The sequence below is a fragment of the Corythoichthys intestinalis genome, chromosome 8 (assembly GCF_030265065.1).
Source record: "Corythoichthys intestinalis isolate RoL2023-P3 chromosome 8, ASM3026506v1, whole genome shotgun sequence".
Classification (NCBI taxonomy): Eukaryota; Metazoa; Chordata; class Actinopteri; order Syngnathiformes; family Syngnathidae; genus Corythoichthys; species Corythoichthys intestinalis.
The window spans coordinates 29,440,577-29,456,140 of NC_080402.1; the positions used below are offsets into that span (position 1 = coordinate 29,440,577).

The following is a 15,564-nucleotide window of genomic DNA, read 5'->3' on the forward strand; positions in this document are numbered from 1 at the left end:
GAGGAAAGATTCGGAGGCGGGAGATTGAGTCAGTGACCTATTTGGAGTCAGCCATCATCGCCCCATGCAAATGTGTTAATTGAGACACATTTTCCCGCTCTACAAATATGCAGGGAATGTGATTTGGATTTTTTTTTTTTCCAACTTTTTTATCTCAGCCATCTGATCGTGCATTTTTTAGAATAACAAAGAAAGCAGTCGGTTTTTACGTTATTTCTCGCCAGGCTTTCTCCTCTCTGTCGCTACTGTTATGTGTTCACCACCATATGGCCAAATTCTTTGGAGGTGACATCTCCCAAAAATTGCACATACTCAAACACACACCTCCGCAGAGCATTGTATTAAGGGCCCCGGTGGTGGAATTTGTTCTCACATGGCTCCATTTGAAAATGTGTGAATGGCAACGTATCAATGTACCACGTACTTGCAGAGGAACACACATTCCACAAGCCACTTGACCGCAAGCTGTTTAAATTAGTTTCTATAAGCCTCGTTTGTACTCCACGAGCAAAAATTGTTCATGTCTAAGGTACAGGTTGAAAAATGAATGAGTTGGTGAAGTATGGGACACAAAGAAGAGAGTCCAGCCAACCTGTGAGAGATGGCAACTCTTCAAAAGACACCGGGCGGGCAAGCGGGCGGGCGTCAGGGTGGGCGGGCGTCACCGGCGATCTGTTCCAATGAGTGCGAGGGGGATGTATGAAAGGCAGACATAGCCGCCGTGTGAGCGCCTGCCAAAGCTACCGCGGGGAGATATGTTGGAAAAATACTATTTTTCACACCGACGTCTCAAGAGGAGGACGAGGGGGTGAGAAAGAAGATGAGAAACTGATGGGGCTACATTAAAAAATGAGGGACAACTAGATGGATGAGAGGGCCTTAATGATTTCACTCTACTTGAGGGTGATGGAGGTCACAAGTACAGCCAAGCCTGTTCATAGAGAACAGCCTGGAAAACACATTCAGAAACGGATCTTTATTGCTTTGCTTTGCAAAATATATCACGAAAATCCTAAATGTTCAAAATTCAGTTGTGTGGTTATGCTTAATGTTATTTTTTTAAATCGCTAAATATGGTTTTATTGCGAAATTATGTATTCAAGCAGCAATTTAGAGGAGCAGCAATGAATTGATAATTATTAACTATCAATCATGAAATCAGGATTTTGTTGTCTTTTGTAAGTATTTTGATAAATGATTGGAGACATTGTTCAACTAAAATAGTGCAACTCCTGTAATTTCTCCCAAGCAACAGTAAATGTTTTGAAATCTATGTCGTCTACATCGACAGCAGACTGATTATTTTTGCATTGAATCACGTCTAGTTTTACTATGTAAGGAATTGAGCCACATTTTTGTCTATTCTCTAACAGGTTACAGATTAAAGTACTAATTTTTGTCAATAACACATTGAGTATAAAGCATTGGTACAAGCAAAATGAAGAAAATCTGCCATGTTGAACAGTCATTTACAAAAGCTTGAGGCTAATTTGCGAGAAAAAGCAATCAATCGTTACAAAAATTTACATGGAATAATAATGTACAGTACGGTGGCATCAAAAAATTTGATTAAACAGAGATAGGCAAAGGTTTGGGCTGCCTGAGTTTGTCCGAATTTTTGTGTGCCACTATGCATCAACCACAGAAAATATAACAACAACAAGCCCAATATTTTTGGATTTAATGGCAGTTTTAAACAGTGCCTCTTTGAGTAGCATTCACACTCACATGTGGACGGATTATGTTCATGGTCTCGGACGTTACGTGGTATTTATGTGGTAATAGATAACAATCTCATGTCTAAATGTCACATGTGAGTTTTTTTTTTTTTTTTTTTTTTAAATCTAACCTTTTCAGTTCCCTAGGTGTACTACAGTAATTGAAGACATACCTTGAGTTTGTGTGTACAATCTAAAGTTTTAAAAATAAAGGTTTGAAGCGACAGCAATTTCTCTTCAAAAGTTTTTTGTCTTGTAAAAAGTTCTAAAAAGTTGTAAAACTTATGTCATTTCGATAGTTTAATATACGATTGCATTGCTATGGTGCAACTATCCTTCCATTAAAGAGAGTAAATTCATTAAGGAAAGTTTTTGTTGTTGTGTTTATGGATTTTGTTGAAGTCACTCAAGCATAGACTCCACCATCAGTTGACAAGACAGCTACCACAGACATTTCGCCGCGCCTTCCCAAAGGGGGCCGGACCCGGGCAGAAGTTGACTTTCACTGTGATAAACTCAAACACACGCTGCGTTCTAACGCCCGATTTAAGTGGAAATACAAGCATACAAGCAGGCAGGAGTGAGTAAAGAGTGAATTGGTCGAGGATTTAAGGTAATTATTATATTTTTCGCACCCTGCATGCACTTTGAAACTTTGTGAATGAATACAATGAAATGAATGGAAAAAATTAGCCTAACTTTAGCTTGAAATACTGTATTTACGTAAAATGAATAATAACTGCCCGTTTTTTTTTTTTCCCTTTGAACTAAGAGTCTAGAGGGCGTTATGTTCATATCTATAGAAATTCAGTGATTTAAGCATTTATTTTCAAGAATTTTCAACTTAAAAAGCTCTTCATTTCGTGACGCCGCCATGTTGGATTACACAATACTGTAACTTTTGCTTGAAATATTTACGTAAAATGAACGATAACTGCCCGTTTTTTGCTATTAACCAAGAATCTAGACTGTTTTACGTTCATATCTAGAGAATTTCCGCGATTTAAGCATTTATTTAAAAATAATTTTCAACTTAAAAAGCTCTTTGTTTTGTGACGGCCCCCATGTTGGATTTTGTATCGCTACACAATAGCAGAATTCAACCTAAATAAGTTGTGATTGTATATAGTTTATGTATATTCTGCATGTTTCCTCAAGTGTTATGTTTCTGATGTGAAAATTGAGTGATCTATTAGCTGTTGAAAACGTTAAAAAAAATTTTTTTTAAATTAAGTAGCTATTTTGGGCAAAAACTTATATACATATACTTACATATATTTTAAATAGTGCTATTTAAAATGAAATATGGGTGAGTATTTGTGTATCAAATGTAAAATTTGACAATTTTATAGCCATTTTAAGTTTTGTTGTACTTGTATATAAAAAAAGAATCAGTATTTTACTAAGGAACTGCTTTGAATTTTTTTATGTCGCTGTTCATGGAGACTCATATATGCTTAAGGGAGGAGCCTGTGTTGGTTTTAGGTCGCTAGCGGCTTTGGTTTTGAAATTATTTGAATTTTAAGTTTCTGAAAATATGTCCCGTCACTTGATCGTAAAGTCTATGACTTATGTTAAGTATGACTGGTGTGTAGAAACTGATTCATTTGTCTTGCTGACAATTCCTTGCTTGATTTTCGGTGTTATTAAACCTATGTATTTTTTGTGAATGACAGGCTTGAGTCAGCAATTTTACGTGAACTGTGAATAGAGGACTTTGGCAGCACAACAAAGGCAAATTCAAGCTTGCTTTTCAGTGGATTTAAGCTCAGGTAGTTAAGCTTATCCCAAAAGTAAAGCAGATAGCAATTCAAATCAACTGTGAGGTCAGACAAGTTTGCGCACTTATGACACACCTCAACATCAGCTCAGGCTGGCACAGAGCCTGTAAACTATCATGATCTTGCTCAACTGGCTCATCCGTAACTGCTGCCTTTAGATAATGGTGTGCCAATTGTAACAGGAACGTTCCAGGCTGCAACGCTTTGCTGCCACGCTGCTTGCACTCTACGGCACCTCTGCATACCAGATAACCACTACGTCATTGGACTTACTTCCTGGGGTGGTCGTACCCAAATGCTGTATTAAAATGCCAAAATCTCACGTTAATGTTTTCATAGTAAAATATGGCATCCTAAGTGAAAAACTGTACATTATAGATATACTATAGTTCTAAAATATATAGCATTTTTTTCTGGCACAGTTTTTTGAACTGGTACCATCATGTTGCCATTTTCATTCATTCAAAAAATGTTTTATTTTTTTTATTTTACCGCAATATGATATCTTAATATAACATATCATGTAATTTAAACACTTTGTTTAAAAATATATTCTAACATGGTGAATTATAACAATGCCAGATATTTGAATTCTGGAGGAAGATATTTTGTTTTCATGGTAAAAAAATTCTATTGTTATCCCAAAATAAAACAGTTTTATTGTAAATTTTAGCTCTATTGTACTTAAACATCGTTGTCACTGAAAATAATTTTCATTCTTTTAGGGAAGGCAAAGCTTTCCATTTTCTGTTGTTAAAAATTATATTTTTGGTGGGGGGCAGGAGAAACAATTCTTCACAAAATATTGTATTATTTTGATTGCAACATATTACTTTTTTAATGGGAAAGAGTTGTACTGGTGTGCCAGAAGAACATTTCCATTGCAAAATATTTTGCTTTCATGTTTAAAGGTGAACATGGAAATGTAGCTTTGTTATTGTTAATCATACAGCACTTCAATCGGAAAAAAACATATTTCCATGGAAATATACAGTATATGGATTCTTAGCTGCTCCCCCCCCCCCCCCAAAAAAAAAAAAAAAAAAAAAAAAAAAAACTCTACCTTCTTGTACATGTAGAGTTCGTACTGATATATGTTGGGCATATTGGCAGTCTGTGAGTGTACACAGATATTTATCTTACTAAACAAACATCACATTTTCAGCAAAATGCTTCAATTTTGGTGCCATTTCATTTTAATTTAAGAAGTTTTCTTTTGCCTTTTTTCTGCTTTTCGATGGAAGATTTTTGCATGCAACATTTTTCTGTCATGCTGCTTATCCTCCACACCAGTACATCAGATAACAGAGAGCTTCACTAACACTATTTCAGCATTTTACACCAGCTGAACCACACTCGCTCCTGGCCTGCAAGTGCCTTTAACAGCGAGGTTGAGGCTGGTACAATCACTCCTTTGTGTCGTCAAGGGTGTTTTTGCGGTTATCCTTTTCGCCGAGTTAACAGCAACGGTTAAAATGCATAACTGAACAAATCAGCACATTGTAGTAGAAACAAGTATATCAACCATATATCTAAATAAGGTTCTTTTTAATACTATGGAATAACAGGGGTGGTGTGCTCGCTCCTCCCAGGTGGGTAGCTGCCAACGTCTTGGCCTCCATTTGCCTGAGAAGTTGCTTCTCAACAACCACCGACTGTGAAATGATCACACCACAATCAAAACATAACCGGGGGGAGCGATATCCCTGCCGATGACACACCGATGTCTAATGGCGCGTTTACCTTAAGCCTCAATGAAGGATAATTGGAAGGATGCTGTTACAAATCACAAGTTTGGAGATGCCTCCAGCTGCTTGGTGTTCTGGCATGCAACACAAGCTGATGACAAAAGGTGTTATATTTGATTGTGAAATTAAGCCTGGGAAGATTTTAATTGCTATATATCACTTCTGCTAAGTAATCTTAGAAGAGATTAACGCACATTATTTAATGCCACCACTATAAGAAAAGTAATACGTCCAAAGAACAGGAACTTGAACGCATGCGTTTCTCACTTGGCAGCTCGTTACAACATGACTGGATCATTTTCAAAGCAACCTGAAATAGGAAGTAATTACAAGTTGAACTCAGATGAACACAAGATGAGGCCTCCTGGAAATGTATAGCAAAAATAAATGGTCCCTTGTAACAACTATATTGCTGTGTTTCGGTTAATGATAAGCAAGCAATTTAATGATGGAAGTAATTCCAATTTAAATAATAATTAAATGAACAAACAGTAATGTAATTGCAGTAAGACCACCACAAATAATGAAATATTATAATCCTATTCATCATACAAATTGAGTGAGTTGTTTTATTGTTACTGTCCAATGCAAGTTAGTGTATTTCCAAATTTTATTGTTCGTATATATTAGGGCTCTTCATCTAACAGTGATTTGATCTGATGAGCTTACGTTACAAATTTCAATTGTAGGTTTAAAGTAGCCTTTTATTCCGCATTCTCCTTTTATTTCTCATGTTCTCAATGTTATCCATCTCATCATATTATCTTGATCTACTGCCAAGCACTTAGTATATACAATGAAGTGGTAAAATCTCTCCTAATAATAAACCACATTCAGGTTAAAAGAAGATTTTGAAAACGTTTGCCTAATTTCCATAGGTCGACATTGGTGCTTTCACATCCTCTTTGGGCTATTAAAACACTTGTTCAGAGGGGGTGTGGGGGCTGGGGGGGGGGGGCGTTACAAAGACTCTCTGTGAGCTTCAGCTCCCCGCCCCCTTGTAGTCTGCAGAGTGTCATCAAGTATACAAATAAAGTGCTCAGCTGTAGAGTTATATACAGTATTTAAAAAGATCTTGATGACACCCGAGATTTTGATCTTGCATGTACGCAAGCTGAATCTTTTTATAGCTATTCATGAGCGCCTCTCTTATGCAAACAAATAGCTGTGTCACTAAATGATAATCACATTCTCGAGCATCACTGCTTTAACTCATTCAAGCAGGGGTAGTTGGCCACACGGTTCAGAGGATTTATCTGCCATGCATTTTGAATTTTAAAACAGCAATAACACACGTGTAAGAAATAATGAAAAATATTCAATATAATTGAACATTTGTACAATTGTTGATTTCTTAAAAATGAAATAAAGATAATATAGCACTGAATATACATATGTGTGTATGGGCCTGCATCCAAGTAACTTATTTGGATGGTCACACACAAACAAACAAGCACACACACACACACGTCCACACACTAGTGTCCGTGCAGCCAACAAAAGCAAACTATTAAGTTACACAGCACGTACCATTATAGCGCAGGGAGATCTGCCAACACTCTCAATGCCCCATTTTCCTTTAAAAGTTCAGTTCCAAAAAAAAGTGAGAGAGGGAAAGACTTGCTCTCTTGGCTGTTGCCGGAAGCCTCCACACACACACAACTCCAACAAAAAAACAAAAAAAAACAGAGCTTCTGACACTCTGAAAAAGTGAGTCCACTGTGCGAGATAGCAGCAAAAAGACGACAGGGGAAAAGCTTTTTTCCGCTTTCTTCCGAGGTTTTAACACCGCTCGGCCATGCTGCCAGACGTCCGCGCCAAAAGTGTCGTCGTGCGTCCTTGTGCGACCCAAGTTCTCCTGCAGATCGCTTCTTCTTCTGCGCACTCCTCGCACGCAAAAAAGTGGAAGAATACAAGGAGGACGGGATGCACAGTAAGTCGATGTCCCTTTGTGTGTACTTAAAAAAATATAACAAGTGAAGTGTTGGCCGCTTCGCGCGTCGTTCTCTCGATCTGTTTTAGACTCGCACCTCTCTCTCTCTCTCTCTCTCTCTCTCTCTCTCTCTCTCTCTCTCTCTCTCTCTCTCTCTCTCTCTCTCTCTCTCTCTCTCTCTCTCTCTCTCTCTCTCTCTCTCTCACCGTTGTTCTGTCATTCTATCACCGCCTCCCCCTTCAACATGAAAGAAAAGCTACCGAATCTCTATTTAATGCGTAAAAAATTGAGATGAGTGCGTAAAATTGGATCCCTCCACTCGTCTGTGTGAAAAACTAAACCGAAACAAGTAAGCACACGCATACATATTCACACACCTTGGTTGCAATGTAAGAGTAAGGCCCCAAATATAGGTTATTAAGCCTTTATAGGGAAAGTGACTATTTTGGGTAATTTGAAAGAATTTAGCCTGATAAAGACCCAACGTCTACATACGTGGACGTCACATTTTGGGTGATGTAGGCCACAATATTAACTACTAATAATACTAACTACTACTACTAACTGGAGGTCAGAGCATGAGAGAGCATAATTAAAGACGCCATGATTTTAACGAGATATTATTGCATACTTTCCTCTTTTCGATCTCAAAACTCCATGTAGCATGTATCACCAAGTGTCAAGACACAGCTGTGAATGGCCACAGCCGGATTTTGGGGGACTTTATGGGTGAAACGTGGTAATATAACAAGGGACGCATGCAGAAATCGCAGACATCAAGGAGTGGCCGAGATTTTATTTTTCATTACCCTTTTAAATGTTTATTTTCAGTTTTTCTTTGTTTGGATCCATTATTCATCATCTAAAATATTGGGGGAAATGTGACAGTAACAATAAATAAATAAATAAATAAAATTAAGCAATAGTTATGAGGTAGATATCCATGACTTATTTGCAGACACCATTTTTTCATTGTGACGTAATTTGTTCAAAAGTTTAAAATTTGTGAGTGAATAATTTTTTTAAAGTCGTTAAAAAAACAACTAAATATTAGACATCAATTAATGATTTTAAGCTAAAAATGACAGACATTTCGAATAATAAATATAGTCACTTATCTTCCTTTTATGGCTGGAACAAAAGCGGTTGCACGGTGTCTGTAAACGGGGGTCTCCAGGGTAAAACGGACAAATTAAAAATAGTTCGGGGCCAAGTGTGCCATGAATCTGCTGTGGCAGCATATAGACATATTGTTCTATCAAACACAACAGTTATTTTGGCTTAAGATACAGCAGTTTATTTTCAAGAGGGGTGCAAGAGCAGAAACGCTTTTTCAGCCTTGTGTGTGTGTGTGTGTGTGTGTGTGTGTGTGTGTTTGTGTGTGTATAGGTGTGGGGGTGTGTGTGTGTAAAAATTAACAAAGTGTTCATAGAAACAATTTAAATGAATAGAATGAAGAAATACACTCTGGATATAGCCCTATATTAACCCTCTAAAGTGGAATAAATAAATTAGCATTACTAACAAATAAGATTTTTTATAAATTCCCCTTTGTATTATAATTAATTTTTTAAAGAATAAAATGTAGAACAAAGAGAATAATTGCTGTCTAGGGCTGCAGCTATCGATTATTTTAGTAGCTGATTAATCGATGAACTAGCTAGTTATAATAATCGAGTAATCAGATATGGAACATAAAAAATTTAAATACCTGAGCTGAGCCTCATATGGTATTAAAACATTAATACATGAGGATCTAAGTCAGGGGTGGGCAAACTATTCCACAAAGGCCCGTAGTGGGTGCGGGTTTTTGTTGCATCCCATCAAGAGGACAGCTTTTCACCAAACTGGAGTCTTACAATTGCAATCAGTTGACTGCAGTCAGGTGTTTCACGTTTTCTCAGACCTCCCATTGCTTAAACTGCTTGTACTGGATCAGTTGTATAAAAGAGCAGGACCTACTGCGGCCCTTGAGGATCGGTTTGCCCACCTCTGATCTAAGTACTAAGTCCGCTAGCTTAAACGCTATAAAATGCAAACTTTTTTCCCCCCAATATTGTTAAGAAATGGTTGAAACAAACATTCCCACAAAAAACGGCTAAATACACATAAAGTAAATTACGACTTAATTAAAAAAAGCATTAGCTCAAACAAAAATATATCTTATGTTGGTCTTAACAGGGAGCAGCTGAATTCAGCCATGTGAAATGAGTTATAGCATATTCACGGTTGCCACTAGAGGGCAGTGTATCCACCCAAATTAAAAAAAGTAATACTAAATGCAAACCATTACAATGGCACTTTTATTAAACGATTACTCGAAGCAGCAAATGTTTCTAATCGAATTACTCGAGTTAATCGATTAATGGTTGCAGCACTCAGGTGACTTGAAATTCTGCTCGGAGACCTCCAATTTGGCCAAATTTCAAAATTGTCCGTTATGCATGTGTGATACGTCATTGGAAAGCTTAAAATCTCCTTTTCTGGGGGAAGAACAAATTTGAAAAGGAGTGCATTTAAAAAAAAAATTAAACAGCAAAACCCTATCTGGAGGTGACAGCTCGCGAGAGCAGAATTACAGACGCCATGACTATAACAAGTTATCGCGTACGTACCTTGTTTCGATCCAAAAACTCCATGTAGCATGTATCACTGAGTGTCAAGACACAGCTGTGAATGGTCACAGCTGGATTTTTGGGGGATTTTATGGGTGAAACACGGTAATATAACAAGGGTCGCAATGCAGAAATCGCAGACATCAAGGAGTGGTCGAGATTTTCTTTTTCATATATTTACCATTTTAAACGTTTTTTTCCCCCAAGTTTTCTTTGTTTGGATCGATTATCACCTAACATACCGGAAAAAGGCGGCAGTAACAAAAAAAAAACAAAACAAAAAAAAAAAACAATTAAGCGATAGTTATGAGGTAGATATCTGTGACTTTTTTACAGACACCATTTTTTTCCCCATTGTGATGTCATTTGTTTAAACGTTTAAAATATGCGAGTGAATAATTTTTTTAAGTCGTTTTTTTTTAAACGAAATATAGACATCAATTAATGATTCTAAGCTAAAAATGACATATATTTTGAATAAGAAATACAATTAATTACCTTCGTTTTATGGCTGGGTTGAAACAAAAACGGTTGCGCTACGTCTGTAAACAGGGGTTTCCGGGGTAAAACGGACAAATTAAAAATAGTTCGGGGGGCTTATTGCGCCATGAATCTGCTATGACAGCATACAGACATTGTTCTATTGAACACAACAGTTGTTTTGGCTCAAAATACAGCAATTTATTTTGAAGAGGGGTGCAAGAGCAGAAACTGCTTTTTCTGCCTGGTCTGTGTTTTCCGCCATATATACTGTAGATAATAAGAAAATAAATAATAGATAAATAAGAAACTATTTACCCATCATTCCCTTTTTGTTTTTTGTTTAAAAAATATATAACAAAGGCACTAAGTTAAAAAATATCAGTAATAAATAAATAAGATAGTAAATTACTATTAACTTGCTGCCTGTCATTGAAAACGATATGCTTCCAATTAATTTAAACTTGCAGGACTGGTTATGAATGCTCCTGTTTCAATCCCATTGAAGGTGCTGAAGACGTCCAATCCACTTTCACTGTGATGGCTGGCAGTGATTATTTGCCACTATAGCCTCTCACAGTTGAAATGGATTGGACGTCTATTGCCGTCAATGGCAATGAAACATGAGTAAAATACGTGCCGTATAATGGGTTAAGTGCACGGCGAAGGTAAGGAGGGGGGTTGAATTATTAATAAACGCCGTGCGGAGTTTACGCAGCTACGGTGAGCAGCTGCGGCTTTAGGAGCATTAAGAGCACCGGCGGGGATTAGTCTGCCTACAGCCCGCGTGCGATTGTTTTCGTGTGTGTCTGCGTATGGGGCACACTGCTCTAATGTGGCGCAAAAAAGCAAAAGTGCGCACAGAAAGTTGAACGGTTCCCAAATTTAGAGGTTCGAGTGGAGTTTATCTGAGTTATATGACATAAAACAACATCCTTCTTTGGATTTGTTCAAAAGTTTGTTTTCACGTTTCCCCACATGAACAGTGGGCTTTGTGTATTTTCATAGAAAATATAATTGTACAGTGATTTGAAAGATTATGTCAATGTCGCTTTTGCACAGTGCATATGGTTCTGCATGCAAACATTATTTTGATCAAAAGTCTTTAAAATGCCTCTTGCAGGAGCAGCATGAAAAGAATTCGGCACCGAGATTTTTCTGAAATAAAAATTAAAAAAATACTTGACTGATGTATGAACAATTAAATAATAGAGATACAATTGTAATATATAATTAAAATCGTAATAAAATACATTTATTTTTGCAATTGTGTTGAAAGTCGAAATACACTTTATCAAGCAAAATGAAAATGAGGGATCCAACTCTAATCTTGTACAAATTATGTATTAAGTATTTGTATGAGTGTGTGCGCGCGCGCACGAATGTGTGTGTTGGGGGGGGGGGGGGTCGTGCGCGTGCGTGTGTGTCGTTATCCATCTTATTTCAAGCTGGCATTCCTGCAAAATGACTGCTCATCAATAATTCACCGATGACCTCCTCTCACATTTGGTCACGTCAATAATTTATCGTCCAATCGAATTTGTGATTTTTTTTAATTCATTTATTTTTGAAGGAGGTATGGCCTAATTTGGATTATTGAAGTTTAAGTGTTATAAATGCAGCAGGATGACGTGTGAAGACCCCCACCCCCTTTAAGCCGCCTCACACAGGAATGTTAGATGGCATTATTTTAAAAATATATACAGTATTTAACACAGCTACTCAATTTTACGGACGGTATGAAGATACAAATTAATTAAAAATGAAGGACAATGACTGATGGGATAATTCAATTTTAATTTCTTGTTTGTCGAAAACACCCAATTACAAAATATATTTAAACATTAATGTTTCCACATTTTACTATTTGATTATTTCAATCACGTAAAAAAAACGAATTTGAGCTGATTTGGCAATAGTTAAAAAATTTTAAATATTAAAATTGCTGAAGTGTGATATTAACATTTTCAATATATCCTTGGTGGAATTTGGTGTCGTTATACTGATTTACTTATTTATTGGTCCTTCATGTCAATTGTAAATCTTCTCTTATCGTAATAAATATCGGTTTCATATGCAATTAAACAAGTATTTAAAATCAATAACTTCAGCAATAAAAGCAATATTTTCATGCTGTTGCAGATGCAGGATAATTGGAAGCTGCTACGTTGACATTGGCCTGTTTGAAGAATTTCCAGTTTATTAGGTAGGGGAATACAAATTGGCCTTTATTGTCGATAATTGTACGTAGTTATTCAAGTTATACAATAAAATAACCAAATTAGAAGACAAAATCGTATTAATTGTATTATTATTTATTTATTCTTATTCACTTTTCTTTCCCTCATTTTTTTGTTTTTGTTTTCCTGAGGTTTCTTTTACAGAAGGCCTAAAGTGTCCCTGGAAAATTGTCTTTTAAAATTTTTCAGATTTTTCGTTTTAACAAAAAAATCACCAATTAATGTGTCTTTGAAGAATTATAGTCAACTCTGTTTTAGAGATAAGGCTAATAAAAACTGTAACATTGTTAATATAGTCACTGAAGGCTTTTTCTTTGGCAAATTGTTCAATTCAAATACTCAAATAAAGTGCTTGCCAAATTAAAATATAATATGTGTAAAATACATGGGCAGTAAATATTTCATACTAAGAAAAATGTCAAAACCATATTTCACAACCAAAGTATTGGATCATTACTGCAAAATTGAGGACACACATCCAATGAATGTGGCTGAAATAATAATGGATGCCGTCTCACTATATATATAATGCCATATGTTTATCAGCCTGACCTAATTTCTTTTCGTTTATTCAGTACTTAGTGTTGCTCGGCTTTGTGCAGGAACAGCAATGCTTGATGACCGTGCAAAAAGCAAATAAGGCCTGCTTTTTGAAACAATGAGAAACGGTAACAAAAGATAACAGTCTTAAAAGTTTTTTTTAACTAAAAAGTGAGCTATTGGACTGGCTGGCGTGCACGTGGATGCTCAATATAGGCTGACGTTGAAGAAAGGCCAAAGCAGGCAAACTCGCAATACTGTACTGAGATTGCTTCAACAGCAACAGCAGAAGCTTTATTTTCAGATTGTGTAGACAGGTTTAAGAATAACAGAATATATAAACAGAGATTTGAAAATGCTTAAAATATAGTTTGAATTGAAAAAAAAATTGGGGATTGATACACTAAAGTATTTGGGAATTACACAATAAAGAGATAAAGACTCACCACGTTTTGGGGGTAGTTTTTCTCCCACATATTTAATATTTAACATTATTAATAAAATGGGTTGGTTAATTTGTTATCCAGTACATATTCAAAATATTATGTTTGTAATGGTGCACATTCTTAATGCTCAACAGAGTGCCCTAAAATTATACCCATACATTTTAGGAGTTAAAAAATATAAACAAAAAACTAAGGCCTACTTAATTACTATAATTTTAATGTTGGTACATTAGGACTTGAAGACCTAAGGATTTTTGGAAGAGGTTCTTGATGTAAAACATTTGAGGAGCACTGGAGAGGCCAGGTTTCAGCAGTTTTAGCCATGTCGTGGGCTCCTGCAGAAAAAAACCCAGACAAAAACAGAGCCACACAACTCTTTTCACATCCAAAATGAGGATAACAATACACACAAATATATTTTAAGTTAGAAAAAAGCAACTATAGTGTTATTTATTTTATCAATAACAGCATGAAACAGAGAACAAAAATACTGTATATTTCTGCATTTTAGGGAAACATTAAGAATTTAAAAAAAAAAAAAAAACAAAAAAAAAACAACTTGGCTGAAGCATCCTTACTAAGAAGATAATCAATGTCTAGTTGAGTCTTCAGTGTTTTCATGGAATTAAAGCCAAATTTAAGTTATCCACCTGCACAAAATCAAAAATCCCACCTGTAAGTGTTTCACATCATTTTATCACATGGACCCAGCTGTCAACTTCTATCAAAAATAATATATATTTGCAAAATAATTGACAATTCAAATACTGAATTTACCTGATATTTTTTTTTCTCCTGAACGTCTTTTCAACATCAGCTACATCGGTTTTGTAGACATCATCTTCATTGTAAACTATTCTAGAAGGTGTAAGCAATGTTTGTTTCTGACAAAGCTCATGTAACACATAGCAATATATACTGTTTTCTCCACAAACAATAGTATTTTCTTGGTTTAGTTGCTTGGTCTGATAACTTAAATCTTGATGCTATGTGCTACTTATCCGTGCTTCTTATGCATATTTTGAGCAACATTTTAAAAAATTATTTTGGTTAAAAGTAAAATCAACATAATCTTCAAATTTAACTTAGATATTTAGATTGCTTTTATCAATCCACTTTTAGCACCGCTTATTCTTGTCAAGATCTCCAGGTGCTGGACCTTATCCCAGTTGATTTAGTAGGCGGACTACACGATAGACTAGTAGATTACAATAAACTAATTGAAATGGAAATGAAGTACTTGATTTCCAAAATTACATACACTCACAGTGGACTGATGAAATGGCCATTCGCGCCTATGGAGCCACAAATTGCCAAGCACTGGACTAGACCATACGTTCTCAACTGTTATCATCCTGGCAACCACATTTTCTTTTTGTCAATGTGATCCACTTTTTACAGAACTAATGAGTAATACAGAACCGGTTGTTTTCAGCCTGTAAAAGAATTCATGTTATTTTTTTAACATAATTACATGTGTTTAAAACTGAAAAGTGCATTTTAGATAGATTTTTATTAACAGATTCAAGGTTCAACAATACAATTCAGTAATAGACTTAAAAAATAAAATAAAATAAGAATAAAGAAATAGTAAAACAATAACACAGCACTGGCTCTCCTAGCGACCCGCATTCAAAAGGCACGTATACCAGGGCCTCCAAAACCGTGACAAGTAGCGTATACAGTTGTACAAAATGTTGGTTTTAGAAAGAGGCTGAGCATAAACATTAACACCGCGTGTAAAAAAAGGAAAATCTCAGCATTTTTTTTGTTTCTTTTTAGTAGTTTAACATCAATACATTGCTTTTTTTTTTTTCTTTCAAAAAATGAAATGACCAAGGACCACTGGAAATTTGAACTAACCTGTCTGCAAGTGGCAACCCACTTTTAAGTCCCAACATACCAACAATCACTAAAATCACACAACAAATCAGTATGGTTTCCTTAGCCTTTTTCACAATGCTGTGCTAAGGTTTGAGGGTAACATCTAAGAATCCCCTTACAAAAAGAGCAACAAGTGCCAAAAGGTATCAGAATAAAACACTTATGCTTTTTCAAATCAA

General features: G+C 35.9%; 1 protein-coding gene and 1 long non-coding RNA gene across 12 annotated transcripts in view; one reads left to right on the top strand and one right to left on the bottom strand.

The window, feature by feature from the left end:
• The window catches only part of nfixa (nuclear factor I/Xa), a 235,507-nt gene extending 228,236 nt beyond the window's left edge, over window positions 1-7,271 (bottom strand). For all 11 annotated transcript variants that reach the window (XM_057842735.1, XM_057842734.1, XM_057842729.1 and 8 more), the window contains exon 1: window positions 6,778-7,271. In XM_057842735.1, coding sequence (XP_057698718.1) covers window positions 6,778-6,780 — 3 coding nt within the window. In that variant the 5' untranslated portion in view covers window positions 6,781-7,271. The remainder of the gene's footprint in view (window positions 1-6,777) is intronic.
• Window positions 6,921-15,564, top strand: part of LOC130920007 (uncharacterized) — a 96,169-nt gene continuing 87,525 nt past the window's right edge. Inside the window, exon 1 of the long non-coding RNA XR_009064068.1 lies at window positions 6,921-7,180. This is a non-coding gene — a long non-coding RNA (uncharacterized LOC130920007). The remainder of the gene's footprint in view (window positions 7,181-15,564) is intronic.